This window comes from Piliocolobus tephrosceles, chromosome 10 (genome assembly GCF_002776525.5).
Source record: "Piliocolobus tephrosceles isolate RC106 chromosome 10, ASM277652v3, whole genome shotgun sequence".
In the NCBI taxonomy this organism is placed as follows: Eukaryota; Metazoa; Chordata; class Mammalia; order Primates; family Cercopithecidae; genus Piliocolobus; species Piliocolobus tephrosceles.
This window is the reverse complement of record NC_045443.1, coordinates 107,422,587-107,444,878: the sequence shown is the minus strand read 5'-3', so window position 1 is coordinate 107,444,878 and position 22,292 is coordinate 107,422,587. Positions and strand designations below refer to the sequence as shown.

At 48.7% G+C, this 22,292-nt stretch overlaps 1 protein-coding gene across 2 annotated transcripts in view; it reads left to right on the top strand.

Annotated features, from left to right (window-relative positions):
* GLTP (glycolipid transfer protein) overlaps positions 1-20,647 on the top strand; it is a 30,775-nt gene extending 10,128 nt beyond the window's left edge. Inside the window, exons 2-5 of one of the 2 annotated variants that reach the window (XM_023200671.3) lie at positions 12,623-12,681; positions 13,644-13,777; positions 15,535-15,685; positions 18,843-20,647. In XM_023200671.3, the coding sequence (XP_023056439.1) occupies positions 12,623-12,681; positions 13,644-13,777; positions 15,535-15,685; positions 18,843-19,025 (527 nt within the window). In that variant the 3' untranslated portion in view covers positions 19,026-20,647. The remainder of the gene's footprint in view (positions 1-12,622; positions 12,682-13,643; positions 13,778-15,534; positions 15,686-18,842) is intronic. The other variant, XM_023200609.3, reaches the window with a different exon arrangement.
* Positions 20,648-22,292: the final 1,645 nt, after the last annotated feature.

The window sequence follows — 22,292 nt, the reverse complement described above, 5'->3', positions numbered from 1 at the left end:
CTCAGGAAAAAAAAAAAAAAAAAAAAAAAGAAGAATGGAAATGTTGGGTCCTAGTCTTGGGTTTCATTGTTTCAGTAAAAACCTGTCAGAATGAATGTTAACTCCTTTTGTTACATACTTACGGTGGTACTTGTATGGAGGCCTTTTTTATGGTTCTTGTTAGAGCATTAACTGTATCTGAGCTTTTCAAAGTCATTGCAGTGGATCAGCCCTCTCCAGGGCCTTCTAGAAGCCTCTGCTTTCCACCCTGGCAGTTAGGGAGTCGACTCACACTTCCCTGTGTTCAGAAATGATTCATGTTCTGCCTTGCTGTTCCTCCAAGTTCCTTACTTCACTCCCTTCTGAGATCTCTGTCTTAATGGTCTGGAATACATTTGAAGTCATTATTTTATGATGGGGAGATTTCTGCTAATTTTACCCCTAACAATAAATCAATGAGTCAATAATTATTTTTCTCCCTCCTGCCTTCCTTCCTCTCCTTCTGTTTTGATTTCTTAATCATTGGAATAATTGTTTTCTGGATTTTTCTCTTTAAAGAAAAGCTTTGTCTGTTGGGAAAGGTGATGATGATATAGTTTATAATAATAAGCATAAATTATAATACCTTCTTTTTCTTTTCTTTTCTTTTCTTTTCTATTTTTTTTTGACATGGAGTCTTGCTCTGTTGCCAAGGCTGGAGTGCAGTGGCGTGATCTCGGCTCACTGCAACCTCCACCCTCCCCCCAAGTTCAAGCAATTCTCTTACCTCAGCCTCCTAAGTAGCTGGGATTATAGGCGCACACCACCACACCCAGTTAATTTTTGTATTTTTAGTAGAGATGGGGTTTCACCATGTTGGCCAGGCTGGTCTTGAACTCTTGACCTCAGGTGATTTGTCTGCCACGGCCTCCCAAGGTGCTGGGATAACAGGCATGAGCCACCGTGCCCAGCCTAATACCTTCTTTTTCACTGAGCACTTACTAGGTACCAGAAACTGTGCTTAGGCCTTTATTTATACAACTTTATTTAAGCGTCACAGCAACGCTTTGAAGAAGAGTCCATTATGAGCCTCATTTTAAAAATGAGGAAACTTTCTGGGTGCAGTGGCTCATGCCTGTAACCCCAGCACTTTGGGAGGCCCAGGCAGGCAGATCTCTTGAGGTCAGGAGTTTGAGACCAACCTGGCCAACATGGCAAAACCTTGTCTCTACTAAAAATACAAAAATTAGCAGGCATGGTGGCGGGCGCCTCTAATCCTTGCTGCTTGGGAGGCTGAGGCAGGAGAATGGCATGAACCTTGGAGGCGGAGGTTGCAGTAAGCCAAGATCACACTATTGCACTCCAGCCTGGGCAAGAGAGTGAGTCTCAAAAACAAAAGGACAAATAATTTTCCCAGCTGAATGTGGTGGCTCATGCCTGTAATCCCAACGCTTTGGGAGGCCGAGGCAGGCAGATCATGAGGTCAGGAGATCGAGACCATCCTGGCCAACATGGTAAAACCCTGTCTCTACTAAAATACAAAAAAAAAAAAAAAAAAAAAAAAAAAAAAAATTAGCCGGGCGTGGTAGTGCGTGCCTATAGTCTTAGCTGCTCAGGAGGCTGAGGCTGGGGAATCGCTTGAACCCGGGAGGTGGAGGTTGCAGTGAGCCGAGATCTCACCACTGCACTCTAGCCTGGCAATAGAACAAGACTCCATCTCCAAAAAAAAATAAAAAAAGGATTTTCCCAACTGCATCATTCTTCAACACTGTTTTTTCCTGAACAGGGGGCAATTATGGGACAAATAGTTGGCATGTCATGAGGGTAAGTTTGTCTTTTTTCTTTTCTTTTTTTTTTTTTTTTGAGGTAGTCTCGCTCTGTCGCCCAGGCTGGAGTGCAGTGGCGCAATCAATCTCGGCTCTCTACAATCTCCACCTCCTGGGTTCAAGTGATTCTCCTGCCTCAGCCTCCTGAGAAGCTTGGATTACAGATGCACACCATCATGCCCGACTCATTTTTGTATTTTTAGTAGAGATGGGTTTACACTATGTTGGCCAGGCTGGTTTTGAACTCCTGGCCTCAAGTGATCCACCTGCCTTGGCCTCCCAAAGTGCTGGGATTACAGGCATAAGCCACTGTGCCTGGCCCGGGGATGAAGTTTTTAAAGCAGTATTTTGAATTGTTTTGTAAACATTCTTTCCTCTTTAGATAGTAGACTCAGAGTAGGAACCCGTTTTAGGAATGTAGGTAATCTCAAGGCTCATATCCTTAAAAATAGGCCTTATTGTAAACTGAGCCATGACAACCCACACCCCCAGATTAATAAATGATTCATCTCCATCAGCTGTAATTTGAGTGTCTTCCATTATGATCCTTGTAACCCGGGACCTATAAAGTTAATCTGCCTCATATGTTTAACAACTGAACTTTATTATTCAGCTATGAAAAAAAACATTGAATTTACAATAAAGCCTCCCCACACCAGGCTTGTAGCATCACAACACGGGCATCCTGTTCTTCCTTTCTGGAAATAACTGTTTATGAATTGGGTTAGATGTGTTCTGTCCTGAATCACACAGGCTGAAAGTGAAGCAAGCTGTGCATATTAAAGAGTGCTTTTTTGTTCCTGAACATTGTTCCTGAGATGAAATGAGAGGGTGGGCCGGGGCAGGGCAATTTGGTCACCTCATTACTCAACATCAGGAACATCCCGTGTCGTAAGAGATGGCTGTTTGAATAGGCAGCTTGGATGGAAATTTCCAGATATATGCTGTGGTCTTGCTAAGAGCATAACGACCAGTACTGTCCAACTCTCTTGAGGCCAGAAAAAGAGGAAATGAGGCTGGGCGCAGTGGCTTCTGCCTATAATCCCAGTGCTTTGGGAGGCCAAGGTGGGAGGATCACTTGTGGCCAGTAGGTCAAGACCAGCCTGGGCAACAAAGTGAGACCCCATCTCTACAAAAAATTAAAAACAAAAAATTAGCCGGACGTGGTGACATGTGTCTGTAGTCTCAGCTACTCCAGAGGCTGAGGCTGGAGGATCACTTGAGCCTGGGAGGTCAAAGCTGCAGTGAGGCCGGGCGCAGTGGCTCACGCCTGTAATCCCAGCACTTTGGGAGGCCGAGGTGGGTGGATCACGAGGTCAGGAGATCGAGACCATCCTGGCTAACACGGTGAAACCCCATCTCTACTGAAAATACAAAAAATTAGCCGGGCGTGGTGGCGGGCACCTGTAGTCCCAGCTACTCGGGAGGCTGAGGCAGGAGAATGGCGTGAACCCAGGCAGCAGAGCTTGCAGTGAGCCAAGATCGTGCCACTGTACTCCAGCCTGGGTGATAGAGCGAGACTCCATCTCAAAAAGAAAAACAAAAAAAGCTGCAGTGAGCTGTGATTGTGCCACTATACTGCAGCCTGGGTGACACAACGAGACCCCATCTCAAAAAAAAAAAAAAAAAGAAATTAGTGTGATTCTGCTGTGTAGCATATGGTCACTGCTGGCTTATAGGGAATTCTGCTTTCTGTGCAATGTCACCCATCTGAACTGTGGCAGAGACCCAGGCAGGAGGCCCCAGACAGCCCTTGTCTAGTCAGAGTTGTCCCAGAGGCCATGCACGAAACCCCTCCTTGGTGCATGCCTCCTCTTTGCAGGAGATTCTGATTCTGTTGGCTATTTGGTTTTTAAGTATCTAAAAGAATTTGGCTGGGCACGGTGGCTCACGCCTGTAATCCCAACACTTTGGAATCCCAACACTTTGGGAAGCCGAGGTGGGTGGATTGTTTGAGCTCAGGAATTTGAGACCACCCTGGGCAACATGGTGAAATCCTGTCTCTACTAAAATACAAAAATTTAGCCTGACATGGTGGCATGCGCCTGTAGTCCCAGCTACTTGGGAGGCTGAGGCAGGAGAATTGCTTGAGCTCGGGAGGCGGAGGTTGCAGTGAGCTGAGATTGCTCCACTGCACTCTAGCTTGGGCTACAGAGTGAGACTCTGTCTCAAAAAAATAAAAATAAAAATAAATAATTGAAGCACTGCAGGAAGAAGTAGCTGTCAACCATCAACAGGAGTTTAAAAAAACACAAAGTTGGCCAGGTACAGTAGCTCATGCCTGTAATCCTAGCACTTTGGGAGGCCAAGACTGGAGGATTGCTTGAGCCCAGGAGTTCAAGACCAGCCTGGGCAATGGTGTAGTGAGTCCCAGTCTCTACAAAAAGTAAAAAAAAAAAAAAAAAAAAAAATTAGCCCAGCATGGTGGTGCACACCTGTAGTCCCAACTACTCTGGAGGCTGAGGTGGGAGGATTGCTTGAGCCCAGGAGTTCCAGGCTACAGTGAGCCATGATTGTGCCACTGCGTTCCAGCCTGGGCAACACAGTGATACCCTGTCTCAAAAAAAAAAAAAAAAAAAAGATACACAAAGCTGTCCAGTTGTCCTAAAAGCCTGAAGGCACACCATCTAGAGTCATTTAGTGACAGTTTGAGGGGACCAGTGACATTTCTGGGTCACATCTTTATCATAACTCATATTTTTGATGATGGCCCTGTTTAGAAAGCTACAAATGGCTTCCACTATGAAAGCAGTGACATTTGTGTTACATTTTGATGAGCTCCATCCAGGATGGCTGAGCTACAATGCTGATGTTGTATTTGTATTTGAGAGCCAGGCACAGTGGTGCACAGCTGTAGTACTCAGGAAGCTGAGGCAGGAAGATCACTTGAGCTCAGGAGTTCTTGGCTGTAGTGTGCTACACTGATTGGGTGTCTGCACTAAGTTTGGCATCAATATGGTGACCTCCTGGCAAAGGGGCCCACCAGGTTGCTTAAAGAGGTGTGAACTGGGCTGGGCGTGGTGGCTCAAGCCTGTAATCCCGGCACTTTGGGAGGCCGAGACGGGAGGATCACGAGGTCAGGAGATTGAGACCATCCTGGCTAACACGGTGAAACCTCGTCTCTACTAAAAAAATACAAAAAACTAGCCGGGCGTGGCGGCGGGCGCCTGTAGTCCCAGCTACTCGGGAGGCTGAGGCAGGAGAATGGCGTAAACCCGGGAGACGGAGCTTGCAGTGAGCTGAGATCCGGCCACTGCACTCCAGCCTAGGAAAAAAAGGGAGATTCCATCACAAAAAAAAAAAAAAAAAAAAAAAAAGAGGTGTGAAGTGGCCCAGGTTGGAAACAGCAGGTCAAAATTCCCATGTTGATCAGTAGAGGGATTGCACCTGTGAATAGCCACCGCATTCCAGCCTGGGCAATATAGCAAGACTTTTAAAAAATATGGTAGATGGAAAATATTTCACTGTTTTTATTTGTCTTATTATTGAGATTAAGCATCTTTTCATTTCTATTGTGAATTGCCCATTGTTCTATAGGGCTGTTGTTTTTTTCTTACTGATTTGTAAGAGCTCTTTACATATTAGGGATATTAGCCTTTTTTGTTACGCTTGTTACACAGACTCTCTACTGTCTGCCCCCAAGTTTTTTGGCTTTAGTTGGTGGTGGAATTTCTCCTCTCCCCCATATAGGAGGTTTCTGTTTTTTATAATTAGGTTTATTGGTTTCTTTCCTTGTGCCTTGTGAGTTGAGTAGCGTGCATTGGAAAAAGCCTTCTCCATTAAGCAGAAGGGGCCGTTTGCCAGCTGTTCCAGATAACCAAGGCTTTACTGTATTTGGAATCTGCTCATTCTAGTTGGGTCTGTGAAAGAAGATGGTGGGACCATATCTGATTTTTCTTTTTTTAAAGACAGCTTCAGGCCAGGCATGGCAGCTCACGCCTGTAATCCCAGCACTTTGAGGGGGCCAAGGCAGACAGATCGCTTGAGCCCAGGAGTTTGAGACTGGCCTGGGCAAAATAGTAAGACCCCGTCTCTCTATTTTTTTTTCAGACAGAGTCTCACGCGTGATCTCAACTCACTGCAACCTCCACCTCCCAGGTGCAAGTGATTCTCTTGCCTCAGCCTCCCAAGTAGCTGGGATTACAGATTTGTACCACTACGCCCAGCTAATTTTTGTATTTTTAGTACAGATGGGGTTTCACCATGTTGGTCAGGCTGGTCTTGAACTCCGAACTTCAGGTGATCTGCCCGCCTTGGCCTCCCAAAGTGTTGGGATTACAGATGTAAGCCACCATGCTCAGCCTGACCCTGTCTCTATTAAAAAAAAAGAAGAAGAAGAAGAAGAAGTAAAACATGTTTAAAAAGACAGCTTCCTTTCTCCCTGGAGGTCATGAACTAGAAAACCCTCCAAGTCCCCTCCCTCCCTCCAGGTACACAGGTTCTGGGTGGCATTTCAAAGAGCCTGTTTGCTGACAACAATTAAAAAAAAAACAAGTTTGGGGTAACTGCAAAACTGGTCAAACAAGAAGGGTAATTTGGGGTTAGGGCTGCATTCTGTAGGAAACAGAAGGCTCGAGAGCCTGGTAGAAACATGTCATGCTCTATTCAGAGCAGGCGCAGGCTTGAATTTAAACTATCAGAGGCTGGGTGTGGTGGCGCACGCCTATAATCCCAGATTCTGGGGAGCTGAGGCAGGAGAATCACCTGAACCCGGGAGGCGGAGGTTGCAGTGAGCCAAGATTGCACCACTGCACTCCAGCCTGGGCGACGGAGTGAGACTCTGTCTCTAAATAAATAAATAAGTAAAACAAACTATTAGAAAAGCCACCACATGCTTGGGAATTAAAATCGTCTTCTGGTTTCCTATTTTCTCTGAGTTCACAGGACTTCAAAGAATCATTCTTTGAGTTCAAAGAATGGTAACATTCTAGACAGAAAGGTTAAGGGTGTAGTGGAAGCAGCTTTGGCTCTGGAATTGTGTCTTGGCACTCCCTGGGCAAGTCATTTGGCTTTTCTGACTTGATGTCCTTGGACTGCACCAAAGGCAAACATAAGCCTCGAGCCTTGAGTGGGTGATGTTGAAACAGGCTTCAGCCCAAGTATATACAGAGCACTTCCTGTTTGCACAGCACCTCTGGAGTGTTTAAGTCACTTGGCCAAACTCACACCAGAGCTGAGATTCAAACCTAGGACTGTGGATGCCACTGCTTCAATGCCACTGCCCAGGTTGATGCCCCTGCGAATAGCAGGCAGCCCACCTCCAGATGCTTCTAGACCCACTTCAGCGTGCATGTTTACATAACACAGATGCATGCGGAGTTCCCTTCCCTGCCGGTGACTCCCTGTGGGTAGAGCGTGGAAGTGGAGTCTGGGGTGGCGTTCCCAGCCCCTGCCTCGCCTCCCCTCTCTTCTGCTAGGCTCCCAGCCCCAGAAGTGCATTTGAGGCACCACATTCCTCCCTTACTGTTGAGCAGGAGCTCTGGCCCTGTGCGGTGGCCCCACACACAATAACAGCTGCTATTGGGGCCCAGCTCCTGCTGACCATGGCGGCCTCGTGACCCTCGTAGCGCATGGTCAGGAGAACACAAAACAAAAGCCTTTCTCCCTGCCACCAGGGCAGGGCCCCTCAGAACTGCAAAAGGATGCTGCATAACATTTTTCTGCGTCTCTGAAATGCATGTTGACTGACCTGAGTCATTGAGAAAAGCTAATAAGCCACCCATGGTTGATGGTGATCTGTCATCAAGCCCTGCCATCATCTCTTCTTCACTGGAAGGCTTTGATTGAAAACCAGCCAATGGCAGTAAAAACAATTATGGTCAGTGCTTTGAGCCCTCACTTTGCATGTGACACCTCTTTCTCACAGCAGCCCTGCAGAGGAACATCTTAGAAGGATTTCCATTTTATAAGCAGGGGAGCTGAGGCCCAAGTCCCTTCACATATCCTCTGCCATCTGGGTTGGATAGGTACTTAAAACCAGTGTGTTGGGTCAGTCTGAACCATAGGAGGGTGCAGAGATGGAGAGCCTGGCAGGGAAATACACTGACAGATTCTACATTTCCTGCAGTCCATTCATTCACTCATTCATTCATTCGTTCATTCATTCATTCATTCCACAGATGTCATACAAGTACCGACTGGGGTCAGGCACCTGCTGGGTGCTGGGGGCATAGCAGGGAACCTGGTCCCTGCCCTCTTCAGAGCTCAAGTCTGGTGGCAAGACTGTTGGTTTAAAAAACAAAGGTGTAACACATGTGACTATCACCACTGTAACAGTGAAACAGACTTGGGAAAAAAAGTAGAAAAACAAATAGGATTTTATGAGCAGAAAAAAAACGTGACATACTTTTTTCAGTATTTTCTATGAGAAAATCCAAACATGGCAAAGTTGAAAGATTTTTATAGTAAATAGTACTCATACACCTATCACCTAGATGTTACCATTAATATTTTACTGTGCCTATCTATCCATATCTCTATCTGTCCATCAGTCTAATGTAAGCCTTTGTACATTATGCATTTTTATTTTTCATTTATTTATTTTTTTGAGATGGAATTTTACTCTTGTTGCCCAGGCTGGAGTGCAGTGGCACGATCTCGGCTCACTGCAACCTCTGCCTCCTGGGTTCAAGTGATTCTCCTGCCCCAGCCTCCCAAGTAGCTGGGATTACAGGTGCGTGCCACCATGCCTGGCTAATTTTTGTATTTTTATTAGAGACAGGATTTCACCATGTTGGTCAGGCTGGTCTTGAACTCCTGACCTCAGGTGATCCACCCACCTCGACCTTCCAAAGTGCTGGGATTATAGGGGCGAGCCACTGCGCCTGGCCCACATTTTAATTTTTTTAAGAGATGGAGTCTCACTCTGTTGCGCAGGCTGGAGTGCAGTGACACAATCATAGCTCAGTGCAACTTTAACTCCTGGGCTTGAGCGATCCTCCACCTCAGCCTCCTGAGTAGCTGGGACTACAGGTGCATGCCACCATGTCTGGCTCATTATACATTTTGGGAAGATGTGGATGTAAAGCCGTCAGCTGGAGCTGAGAAACAGCCTTACATCTGGATGGGTTTTGCCAGTCCCCATGTAGCCCATCCATGGCACCTGCCTGGCCCCCTGTGAGGGTCGGAATTGGCACCCGCTGGCGGCACTGTAGTCACTGGCGGAGGAAAGAGGTTCTTGGCTCCGGCGTTATTATGTAAGTTGAGAATGCATGGTCCTTCCAGAGAGGCAGCGGTAGCGATGCTGGAAGAGAACACCTTCCAGGGCTAACAAGTGGCATGACCTCCCCAGGCTGGCCTCCACATGCAGCGGAGGTCAGTGATCTGTCAGGTGAGGTTAAAGGGTGGCATGGAGTTGTCACCCTATTGATGCCTGGCAGGCCTGTCTAGGAGACCAGAGCACCCTGGATTCGTTGCCTGCATCCCTGGCGCAGCACCTCTGAGCAGCCTCTGACGTGACCACCATAGGGAAGGCTCCAGCATAGCCCATTGTTGGGAAATTTGCCTCCGCAGACATTGGGAAGAGGCTCAGTTGCCAAGAGGAGACTGCTCATGGCCCAGCATGAGGACAGCATGCCTGGAGCTTGCAGCAGGGCAAGGTGGCAGCCCCAGCTCTAGTGGGGCGTCACAGGGGAGCACAGAGAAAGCAGCAGGGGCACAGGTCAAGGATGAGTCCCACTCGGTGGAGGTCCTGGGGGATCCTGTGGCTTCCACAATGATGTCATTTGCTGGGTCACAGCACCTGACCCTAGTAATTATATGAGGTCATAAAAATGATTGAAGTCCAGGTACTGAGTGTTCAGCACTCACCGGACACTCTGCTACATGTATTTGGTGCCTTATTTTATTTTATTTTTGAGATGGAGTCTTGCTCTGTTGCTAGGCTGGAGTACAGTGGCACAATCTCGGCTCACTGCAACCTCCACCTCCTAGGTTCAGGCGATTTTCCTGTCTCAGCCTCCTGGGTATCTGGGACTACAGGCGCCTGCTACCACGCCTGGCTAATTTTTGTATTTTTAGTAGAGGTGACGTTTCACCATGTTGGCCAGGCTGGTCTCAAACTCCTGACCTTGTGATCCGCCCGCCTTGGCCTCCCAAAGTGCTGAGATTACAGGCGTGAGCTACCGCCTGGCCTCGGTGCCTTATTTTTAATTTCTTAAAGAAGTATATGAAATAAGTACTATTATTGCCCCATTTGACACAAGAGGAAACTGAGGCACACAGAGGCGAGGAGACTTACTCAGCTTGGGAGTGGTCGTGCAGGATTCTCACCCCGTCTGTCTGAATCCCTAGCCCACCTTCTTTCCACTGGGCTATGGGCTGTTTCCTTAAGTGTCTAATGCTGTTTCTCTCATGTACCTCTTTTCATAGCTGCAATTAGAATGTTCCAGATGGCTGGCCAGGTGTGCAGGGTCACCCTGGGTGGAATTTGGCTTAAGGAAGTTCCTCCCCTAGCCCTCTGCCCTCATGTGGTCACTTGGCGCACACACTGAGGTCCCTGTCTGGCCTCCTGGGTATTGGCCTTTCACTCCCGTGGAGTCAGCACCGCCTCTAGCTTGCTCTGGGGTCTTTGTCCCCTGGGCTCTGTAGTAGGCTTAGCGAGCTCACTTTTCTGGACTGCAACAAGGACAATGAAAAGGTGTCACGGAAGCCCGGTAGTCTGTCTTCAGTCTCAAAGGTAAAGTCCACATCGAGCCTACTCAGTAAAGAACCTGCATACTTCCTGCATGTAAGGAGCGAGATGTCCTTTGACAGCCTGCCATGGGGGTGTCAAAAGAGGGAGCGGAGGAGAGGCAGGCAGCAGGCTGCTCACATTTCAGCAGATTCCAGCAGTTCCAGGCACTGCCAGGCAGTTTCCAGGTCTACATTTTATCAACTCCAAGGTGTTACCTATTATACGATGCTCCCATATATTATGACCTACCAAGAAAGGAAAACGCCTCCATTTAAGAACATTCTAGTGGGTGTGATGGTGCATCCCTCTAATCGCAGCACTTTGGGAGGCTGAGGCAGGAGGATTGCTTGAGTCCAGGAGTTGAAGCCTGCAGTGAGCTGTGATCTTGCCACTGTACTCCAGCTTGAATGCCAGAACAAGACCCTATCTTTATTTTATGCATTTATTTATTTTTATTTATCTTTCTTCAGTTGCCAAAGGACCCTGTCTTTAAAAACACACATAGGTGCACGCTACTATTGAAGACAATGGCCAAGAACAAATTCAGAGGGCAGAAGTCCAGGAGTGTATTTCACATAGCCAGCTGAAAACACTTTAAGGCTACCAACAAAGCAAAACCAGTTACTACTAATCTTAAGAAGATTGTTTGAGGCCGGGCACAGTGGCTCATGCCTGTAATCCCAGCACTTTGGGAGGCAGAGGCGGGTGGATCACCTGAGGGTGGGAGTTCAAGACCAGGCTGACCAACATAGTGAAACCCACCTCTACTAAAAATACAAAATTAGCCAGGCGTGGTAGCATGTGCCTGTAATCCCAGCTACTCGGGAGGCTGAGGTAGGAGAATTGCTTGAACCCAGGAAGTGGAGGTTGTGGTGAGCTGAGATCATGCCATTGCACTCCAGCTTGGGCAACGGGAGTGAAACTCTGTCTCGGGGGAAAAAAAAAAAGATAAGCGTTATGAATGATGAAAAAGTCAACAGAGTAGATAAAGCTTTTGTATTCAAAAACTGCAATTACTTTTGCACCAATCTAATAAATATACGAGATTTGCACACTTCTTAGAAGGACTTTCTCTTGAACCTCTGTAGAAAGAACTGATTCCTCAGTAGCATCATGAAAATAAAGTAGTTAATATTGATGAAGCTACAGAATTAATGGCTCAGTTCTAATATAGTGGTGATGCATCAAATTTCCCCCAAAGACCAATAAATTAAATGTTTTATCCAATTAAAAACAAACACATTGTATAGCTCTAGAAAAAATTTCTTTATATCCTTATTCTATGAGCTTTTTTCTATTTTAAAAGTTAAGCACTTTTTTTAAAAAAATCTTTTTTGTTAAAAACAGACCCATTAGCTTAGGTCTACACAAGATCCTGATCACCAAGATCTGTGCAAAAAAAAATTTTTTTGTTTTTTTTTTTTGAGACAGAGTCTCACTCCGTTGCCCAGGCTGGAGTATAGTGGCGTAATCTCACCTCACAGCAACCTCCGCCTCCCAGGTTCAAGCAATTTTCCTGCCTCAGCCTCCTGAGTAGCTGGTATTATAGGCACAAGCCACCACGCCCAGCTAATTTTTGTATATTGGTAAAGACAAGGTTTCACCATGTTGACCAGGATGGTCTTGAACTCCTGACTTCAAGTGATCCACCTGCCTTAGCCTCCTAAAGTGCTGGTATTATAGGCGTGAGCCACTGCACCAGGCCAAAATTTTTTTTTAATTAGCCGGATATGGTGGTGCGTGCCTGTAGTCCCAGCTACTCCAGAGGCTGAGGTGGGAGGATGGCTTGAACCCAGGAGGTCGAGGCTGTGGTGAGCTATGATCACACCACTGCGCTCCAGCCTGAGTGACAAAGCGAGACCCCAAAAAACAAATACCATTCTGATTCTCGAGATGAATCAAATGTGTGTCTTAGGACTGGATTATTTCAAGCCATCCTCATCATGCCTCTGTGATTGGTGCTGTAGCCTCATTTGCCAACAGGAAGCTCAGAGAACGGAGCTGGGGGCTGCACCCAAGCCCATGCTGCCTTAGTAACATCCAGAACAACTCAGCTCTCCCCGGGACCCACCACGTAACCCACCCACCATGTCCCCACGGCCTGCAGTGGCCCTGAAAAATCACTTGCTGGTCATCTCAATCTCTCTTCTCATTTTGTCCCCAGATTGCCTTGGGTCCCCAGTGTTTACTCCCATCAAGGCAGACATAAGCGGCAACATCACGGTACGTACCTGGTCAGGCAGCCATACCCTAGGACTTGCATCAGGAATCTAAGCCTACCTGGGTTGCCAGCACCATGGTCCCAGCTGCAAGCTTCCCAGGCCGAGGAAGGAGATGGAGGCGTAGAAGATGGGCCCCAGGCTTGCCCGATCAGGGCTCAATGTTCTCTGCCCTCCTCCACAGTCTCGCCATCTGGTCACCAGTCTAGCCTGACTGGGACCAAAGTCTAAAGGGTTGACCCTGAGAAGGAACCTGCTGGTTCTTTCATCTATCTCCACCAAGTAAGTCCCAAAGTCCGGAGTCAGCACTGGTCTGGCCCTCCCCTTCTCCAATCCTGGTAGTTCCTGATGCCGTCTCCCCCGCTGTAGACTGCCTGTGAGAATCCATGTAGGGCCCAGACAAGGGCTTGGGACACACTGTATGATCTCATTTCTTCATCCCAGCAGCCCTTTGAGGCTGGTCCGTGTTATCCCCTTTTTACAGATGAAGAAGCTGAGACAAGCAAGTAAGTGGCAGAGCTGGGATTCAGACCCAGGCCTACCTGGCTCCATCTCAGAGGCCTTCATTCCTGGAACCTCGGAACCTATTTCCACTTGTCCACCAGAGCAAAACTTCAGATACTTGGTGTCTGAGCCAGTGTCAGTAGTGGCTGGGGAACATGAACTTTGTACCAACTGTGTGACCTTGGACAGGTCCATGCCCTTCTGTGAGCCTCAGTGTCTCTGCCTGTAAAATGGGATAATGACAGCAACTACAGGCACTTCATATAAGGCAGTGCCTGTAAAGCAGTTTGCAAATCCTGGCTAACGTGAACAGTCATAGTTACTGTTACAGGTCTTATCTTTGCTGTTCCCGGAGCGCAGGAAGGAGTGGGAGATGCCGGTAGGGTGCTCTTCACCCAGCGTGCGGGCCAGATGTCTATGGGGGCAGTTTACTAAGGGAAAATCCTGTGTGCTCCATTTCAGAAAATCAAAGCCGTGTATGACACCAACCCAGCCAAGTTCCGGACCCTGCAGAACATCCTGGAGGTGGAGAAAGAAATGTATGGAGCAGAGTGGCCCAAAGTAGGGGCCACACTGGCACTGATGTGGCTGAAAAGGTGACGGGCTCAGGTGGCAGGGCCTGGGCTCTGTGCTGCAGAGGAGGGAAAGCAAACCTGTCACTGTTCCGCAGTGTCACCTCAGGCTGGGAAGGTCACTTCCGAGCCCTTCCAGTGTGATGCTAGTTAGTGACTGGGAAAAGGCCTCCCAAGGGCCAGGGCTTGCCTGACAGTGATGCTTCCTGGTTCCAGTCCCATCAGAGTATATGAGCACACCCTGATCTGGGCATTGTGCTAAGCTTTTTATATGCTGATTGGGTTTCATATTCTGTGAGTTAGGTGTGGTAGCTATTCACATCTCACAGAGGAGGCAGCTGGCACTTCTGGAGGCCAAATCACGTGCCCGTGTCAGGTTGCCTACTGCACAGAGGTGTCCTGTTTAGGGCTGGTCACACGTACAAAGTGGATTTGTATGTTATGACAATTTCTTGGTAGAAGTACACCATCTTGAGGAGAAGGAATTCTTTTATTTTTATTTTTTATTTTTAGACAGAATCCTGTTCTGTTGCCCAGGCTGGAGTGCAGTGGTGCAATCTCGGCTCACTGCAGCCTCTGCCTCCTGGGTTCAAGCAATTCTCCTGCCTCAGCCTCCTGAGTAGCTGGGATTACAGGTGTGCACCACCATGCCTGGCTAAGTTTTGTATTTTTAGTAGAGACAGGCCCGCCGTGTTGGCCAGGCTGGTCTTGAACTCCTGGCCTCAAGTGATCCGTGTGAGGCAGGTGTGAGGCACCATGCCCAGCGGTGAGGAGGAGTTCTAATTTGCACAAATACATCCTATGGGCTGGTTTGAACCCATGCTGTTCTCAACCAGCTATAGACTCTTCAGCCCTCAAACCCAGTGCTTCTGCCCCTTAGAGCACCCCGCCCTGACTTGATCCCCACCCCACTGCAGGGAGGGAGCAGAGCAGCTCACCTGGGGACCCCAGTGGGACAGTGAGGGGCAGCGAAGGAAAGAGCCTGCTGGGAGGGGGGCGCGCAGTGAGGCAGGCAGGGTTCACATCCTGGCCTGTGGCTGAGACTTTCTAGGGAAGCCTCAGTGCTTTCCTCTGTGAAACGGGCTGATGATGCCAAGCTCAGCCTCACAGGCCCCAGGGAAGCAAGAGGTGAGATGATGTGTGCTAAGGGGAGGGCCCTGGTGAGCTTTTCCATGTGGACTCCTTGCTGTACGCCATCTGCTTCTCCTGGCTCTCGAAACATCACCCTACCCCTTGAGGAAAGGCTCGAGTGGCCATTGGAGGATGCTCTGGAAGGTCTCAGGCAGAAGAGCAATGTAGCAGACTTAGAAAGATGCTGAGGGCTGGGGAGCGGAGGCGGGGAACCTGGTGCACACGGGGCCAGTCTCGCCAGTGTGCCCGGTATGTCCACAGTCTGTGGTCTGCAAACCCTTTAAGGGCCAGCACTGTGGCTTCATTCCTCAAGCCTGATGGTTGCCTACCATGTTGCAGCCTGTGGGGGTCATGTGGACACAGAAATGGACAAGGCAGGCCCAGACCCACCCCTCGTGGATCTTAGAGCCAGTGTCACTATTGTCATGGGCCAGCACCAGGCCTGGAGGAGAGAAGGTGCTTGGGAGATAATGAATGGAGCCAAGTGGTCACGTTACTTGTAAGCAGCAGGGAAAGATGACCAGGGAATAACCAATCCCTCTGGGGTGTACATGTTCCTGGCTCACAGTAGGTGGCACATTCAGAGTCCATCAGGGTCTTTCACGACAGGGGTGTGCACGGGACTAACGAACCTTCTCCCTGGGCCGCAGAGGCCTCCGCTTCATCCAGGTCTTCCTCCAGAGCATCTGCGACGGGGAGCGGGACGAGAACCACCCCAACCTCATCCGCGTCAACGCCACCAAGGCCTACGAGATGGCCCTCAAGAAGTACCACGGCTGGATTGTGCAGAAGATCTTCCAGGTGAGCCGCCCTCACAGGCCCCAAAGGACCGCCAGCTTGCAGATTCTGCTCCCCACTCTGCCCCTGCTTGGCCGAGGCCTCCTGGCCTGTGAGGCTGTGTTTACCCTCTCGGGCTCAGGAAGGGCTCCCCCATCTATTTGGATGAAGCTAGTGTACGGAGAGATCCCCCTCCCGTGCCCTTGGCCAGCCCCATTCAAGCCACAGCGGGTGTCACTGTAGATACTCCACGGTGTTTCTCTCTCGGGGCCTTGGCCTGCAAGGCCTGATGGTGGGGTGAAAAGAGAAACCACAGGGAAAGCCCTGGAGGACCCCAGGTCGAAGGTGGCCCAGCCTGACAGCCCCTCAAATTCAGCCTGGATCCCCACATGGGGCATGCGGGGAAAGAAGGGCCTCCCCCTGGGAGCATCTCCTGAAAGGACACTGGCCCTCTGGGTTCCTGGTGGCTTGTGTTGGGGTGACATTGGCTAGGGCTCCTGGAAGTGAGGCTTCAGCACCTGCCTGGTTAGGTGAGGGCCCTACAGTTGATCACCAGGCTGAAAGCCCTGCTCAGGAGACGTCTGAAGGCCCTCTGGCTGCCCTGTGCCATGCCCTTCACCTGCTGCTTGCTGCCCTCATCTCACCCACATGTTCCTGCCCGGCCTGTTCTGGCCACCCTTTCTGCTGCAGCTCCCTCTGCCTGCCCACCCTGGTGGCCATGAGAACGAGTGGCTGGTGGGCCCTGTTCAGTGTTCCTGTGGGGTAGTCTGCAAGCAGTCTGGAGCAGAAACCGGTATGGTTCCAAAGAGGAAGAGCTGGTCACAGAGTGAAATGCATGGCAGCCCCTGGGCCATCCACCCCGGTAGAGCTGGAGACAGAGCCCATTCCCATGGGCCCCTTGAGATCTCCACAGTGCATTGCCCCTACAAATCCTCAAACCATCACCTCAATAGTAACAGTGTGTCCTGTGTACCTGGCCAGGGCAGCTGCCCATGAATTGTAATCTTCACAAATGCACCACAAGGTGGCACTGTTCTTACCCCCATTTCCCAGATGAGGACAGTGACACTCAGACAAGGTCACACAACACAAAAATGGGGGACTGTGATCCTACCTTCCTGAACCTCAATATCCTCATCTTTCAAATAGGTATAAAATAGGCATTAAATAAATGAAATTAATCAGTATAAAGTGCTTGACACATGGTTCACATGGTTTACACTCAGTACATCAAAGCTATTGCTTTTTTTTTTTTGAGAGGGGGTCTCCCTCTGTCGCTGTCGCCCAGGCTGGAGTGCAGTGGTACAGTCTTAGCTTACCGCAACCTCCACTTCCCAGGCTCAAGTGATTCTCCAGCCTCAGTGTCGCAAGTAGCTGGGACTACAGGTGCGAGCCACCAACACCTAGCTAATTTTTGTATTTTTTTGTAGAGACAAGGTTTCACCATGTTGCCCAGACTGGTCTTGAACTCCTGAGCTCAAAGCAATCCTCCCACCTTGCCTCCCAAAGTGCTGGGATTACAGGCGTGAGCCACCACACCAGCTATTACTACTTTTATTATGAAAGAATAATATTTGGCCGGGTGGGTGGCTCATGCCTATAATCCCAGCACTTTGGGAGGCCAAGGCAGGTGGATCACCTGAGGTCAGGTTGGAGATCAGCCTGGCCAACATAGTAAAACCCTGTCTCTACTAAAAATACAAAAAATTGGCTGGGCGCGGTGGCTCAAGGCCGTAATCCCAGCACTTTGGGAGGCTGAGGCGGGCGGATCACAAGGTCAGGAGATTGAGACCATCCTGGCTAATATGGTGAAACCCTGTCTCTACTACAAATACAAAAAATTAGCTGGGTGTGTTGGTGGGCGCCTGTAGTCCCAGCTACTTGGGAGTCTGAGGCAGGAGAATGGCGTGAACCCGGGAGGCACAGCTTACAGTCAGCCGAGATCATGCCACTGCATTCCAGCCTGGGCGACAGAGTGAGACTCCGTCTCAAAAAAAAAAAAAAAAAAACTTAGCTGGGCATGGTGGCAGGCGCCTGTAGTCCCAGCTACTTGGGAGGTTGAGGTAGAAGAATAGCTTGAACCCAGTAAGCAGAGGTTGCAGTGAACCAAAATCGTGCCACTGCACTCCGGCCTGGAGGACAGAACAAGACTATGATTAAAAAGATTTAAAAAATAGTATTTATACTTTCCTCATCCTATCAAACTCCTGGCCTAAACTTTTTTTTTTTTTTTAAGACGGAGTCTCGCTCTGTCACCCAGGCTGGAGTGCAGTGGCGTGATCTCAGCTCACTGCAACCTCCGCCTCCCGGGTTCAAGCAATTCTCCTGCCTCAGCCTCCCGAGTAGCTGGGACTACAGACGCCTGCCACCACACCTGGCTAATTTTTTGTATTTTTAGTAGAGACGGGGTTTTATCATATTGGCCAGGCTGGTCTCGAACTCCTGACCTTGTGATCTGCCCACCTTGGCCTCCCAAAGTGCTGGGATTACAAGCATGAGCCACCGCACCCGGCTAGCCTAAGCTTTTTATCTAGTTGTACCTTTTTTCTTCTGGCTCTGAAATTCTGTGAATTTCAAATTCTCTGTACTTTTCAAGTATGAGAGCAGCCCTGAAATTTAGGGAAGTATCGCCCCCCTAAGGACAAAAGAGAGACCACAGTATGATTAGCAGTTGTCTCCCCAACTCAGGGAGTTTTCTGAAGAAGCAGTTCCCTTTTTCCAAAGCAGGGAACCCAGAAGGAAGAGACTTACCCATGCTGAACACCTACTGTGTGCCAGGTGTTGTGCTGAGTGCCTACTGTATCCCTGGTGCTGTGCTGAGCACTTTGTACAAGCCCCCAATCCTTATAAAAGCAACCCAATTAGGTGGGAGCCATTATCCCCATTTTGCAGATGAGAAAACTGAAGCTCAGAGAGGCTAAGTGACTTGCTCAAGGCTCACAGCTAGTTGGTGGCCCAGACTGGCATTTGCACCTAGGCTTGTCTGTCCCCAAAGCTGATATCCTTCCTGCTGTCGCTCAAAATACACCTCCCTTTTCCTTTGCCTTCCAACACCTCAAATAGCACAGACCCCCTGTCCAGCACGGACCCAGGGAAGACTCCTCCCAGAACCCTGGCATGCTGGCCTGGCTCCTCGGCCCCTGCTAACGCTGTGCCTACCTCCCTTCTTGCCCTTCTCAAGGCAGCACTGTACGCAGCCCCCTATAAGTCCGACTTCCTGAAAGCACTCTCCAAGGGGCAGAATGTGACAGAGGAGGAGTGCCTGGAGAAGATCCGCCTCTTCCTAGTCAACTACACGGCCACCATTGATGTCATCTATGAGATGTACACCCAGATGAACGCCGAGCTTAACTATAAGGTATAGGCGTGCCCACCGCTGGACACGCCCCTGACTCATGGCCACACAGAGAAACAGGCAAACCAGAATCACTGTGAATCAAGTCTGTGAGCTGCCCCTGGCCTGCGTCCCCCAGAGCGGCCCAGGGTCCTGCCAGAGTCTGCAGGGGACAGCCCTCGTTTTTTAAGTCTTTTTTTTTTTTTTTTGGTCTATTCTAAAGGACCAATAAATAATGATCTTACTTCCAAATCTCCTTGGAATTTCACGACAGCACAGACTGACTTTATAGCTTCATTTCAGCGTGGTAAAAATCGATTAACACTTCTAATAAGTCAAGTCCTAGGGTTTTTTGGTTTTGTTTTGTCGCCAACGAGGAACACAGCTCTGGGGGAATGGTGTCATCCACCTCACTTTAAAAATAAGCACATGATGGCCGGGCACCATGGCTCACGCCTGTAATCCCAGCACTTTGGGGGAGGCCGAGGTGGGCGGATCACCTGAGGTCGGGAGTTTGAGACCAGCCTGGCCAACATGGTGAAACCCCATCTCTACTAAAAATATAAAAAATTAGGCGTGGTGGCTCATGCCTGTAGTTCCAGCTAGCTACTCAGGAGGCTGAGGCAGGAGAACTGCTTGAACCCAGGAGGTGGAGGTTGCAGTGAGCTGAGATCACACCACTGCACTCCAGCCTGGGCAACAAGAGCAAAACTCCGTCTCAACAAAAAAAAGAGGTGGGTGGATCACTTGAGGTCAGAGTTTGAGACCAGCCTGACCAACATGGTGAAATCCTGTCTCTACTAAAAATACCCAGGCATGGTAGCACACGCCTGTAATCCCATCTTCTTGGGAGGCGGAGGCAGGAGAGTCGCTAGAACCCAGGAGGTGGGGGTTACAGTAGCTGAGATCACGCCACTGCATTCCAGCCTGGGCAACAAGAGCGAAACTCAGTCTAAAAAAAAAAAAAAAAAAAGCACGTGACCTTATGAGGCTCTCGCTGTATTGCTATTTTGGTTATTTTAAGGACTATAGAGAGTTTGATTTGAAATTATGCGGGGCCCCATGTGGGATTTTTTTTTTTTTTTAAAAAGCAAACTGGCATGTATTCTCATGTGGTTTGCATAGCCCAGCCTCACAGCACTATTGTAAACCCTGCTCTTTCTGTCTCGCGAGACAGGTTTTTTTGTTTGTTTTCTTTTTTCTGTTTTTTTTTTTTTTGTTGTTGTTGTTGCTGTTGTTGTTTTACAGCTGAAACCAACCAGCAAGCCCTTGATGACCAAGAGGCGTTTCTTTCAAAGCTATAGGGCACAAACAATTGACCATAGATGACTCTGTTTGCATTCTTCAGAAGAATTACTTCCTTCAGGGACAGATTTTTCAACCTAAGAAACTACCTACTGTGTGTATTCTCTTGATGGGAAGAGATGAACCCTTCAGCCGCTAAGATTCAAGAAAACGCCTCACTGCCTTAACCTTAACTGTTCTTCCTGGCGCTACAAAGAGCTGTATTTTTTAAAGTGCTGGGGCAAACAAAGCAACCCCAAAAGAATTGACGTGTGTTTTAAAAGAAAAAACCCAATGAGGAACAATTGGTGATTTTTATGCAGAAACTAAATAATCCTTAATAAATAAATCTCTATTTTGGAATCACATCTGTGCACTGTATTGGTTCTTGATTTTTTTTTTTTTCTTTCCTGCATTGGAAATTACAACTGGGGACCCTTACAAATCCTACCAAGAACTTCTTTTCTGGCCTCCATGGTTTTAAAATTTTATTTATTTATTTATTTTATTTTTAAATGTTTTTTTAGAGATTGGGGTCTTGCTATGCAAAGTTGCCAGGCTGGTCTCAGTCTCCTGGCCTCAAGCAATCCTCCTGCCTCAGCCTCCCAAAGGGTTGGGATTACAGGCATGAGCCACTGCACCAGGCCTGGCCTCCATGGTTTTGAAAAACAGAACTGGTTGCTGCATGGAGAAACGGGAATTTCACATAAGACTCTTGGGTTTTGGCAGGGCGCAGTGGCTCACTTCTGTAATCCCAGCACTTTGGGAGGCTGAGGCGGGTGGATCACTTGAGGTCAGGAGTTCGAGACCAGCATGGCCAACATGGTAAAACCCCGTCTCTACTAAAAATACAAAAATTGGCCGGGCGCGGTGGCTCAAGCCTGTAATTGCAGCACTTTGGGAGGCCAAGACGGGCGGATCACGAGGTCAGGAGATCGAGAACATCCTAGCTAACACAGTGAAACCCCGTCTCTACTAAAAATTACAAAAAAAAAAAACTAGCCGGGCGAGGTGGTGGGTGCCTGTAGTCCCAGCTACTCGGGAGGCTGAGGCAGGAGAATGGCGTAAACCCGGGAAGCGGAGCTTGCAGTGAGCTGAGATCCAGCCACTGCACTCCAGCCCGGGCGACAGAGGGAGACTCCGTCTCAAAAAAAAAAAAAAAAAAATTAGCCAGGCGTGGTGGCAGGCACCTGTAATCCCAGCTACTTTGGAGGCTGAGGCAGGAGAATCGCTTGAATCCAGGAGGCAGAGGTTGCAGTGAGTCAAGATTGCACCATGGCAATCCAACCTGGCCGACAACAACAAGACTCCATCTCAAAGAAAAAAAAAAAATCTTGGGTTTCTGTAGCCATAAAAAAGAATGAGTTCATGTCCTTTGCAGGGACGTGGATGAAGCTGGAAGCCGTCATTCTCAGCAAACTAACACAGGAACAGAAAACCAAACACTGCATGTTCTTACTCCTAAGTGGGAGTTGAACAATGAGAACACATGGACACAGGGAGGGGAACATCACACACTGGGGCTTGTCGGTGGTGGGGGCAAGGGGAGGGAGAGCATTAGGACAAGTACCTAATGCATGCAGGGTTTAAAACCTAGATGACGGGTTGATAGGTGCAGCAAACCACTATGGCACGTGTATACCTATGTAACTTATAATTAAAAAAAGAAAAGAACCTTGGGTTTCTAGCTTCTTTTGAAAAACCAGGCTGCCTGGCAGGAGCTGAGAGATGACTGCCCCCTTGGCTGGGCAGGGCAAGGGAAGGGGGAATCAATTCTCCACTTTGCCTTAGTCTCCACCTATCCCTATTGCCTCCCCACCCCAGACCAGTTTGCACTTTTTCATGGGCTGTTGTTTTTTCTGATTCTAGGGTTAAATGTAGAGGGAAATATTTATTTTATTTTGGCCTCCGAAAATTCTGGGATTACAGGCATGAGCCACCGCCCCGGCCAAGAAAAGATCATTTTAAGGCCGAACACAGCGGCTCATGCCTGTAATCCTCGCATTTTGGGAG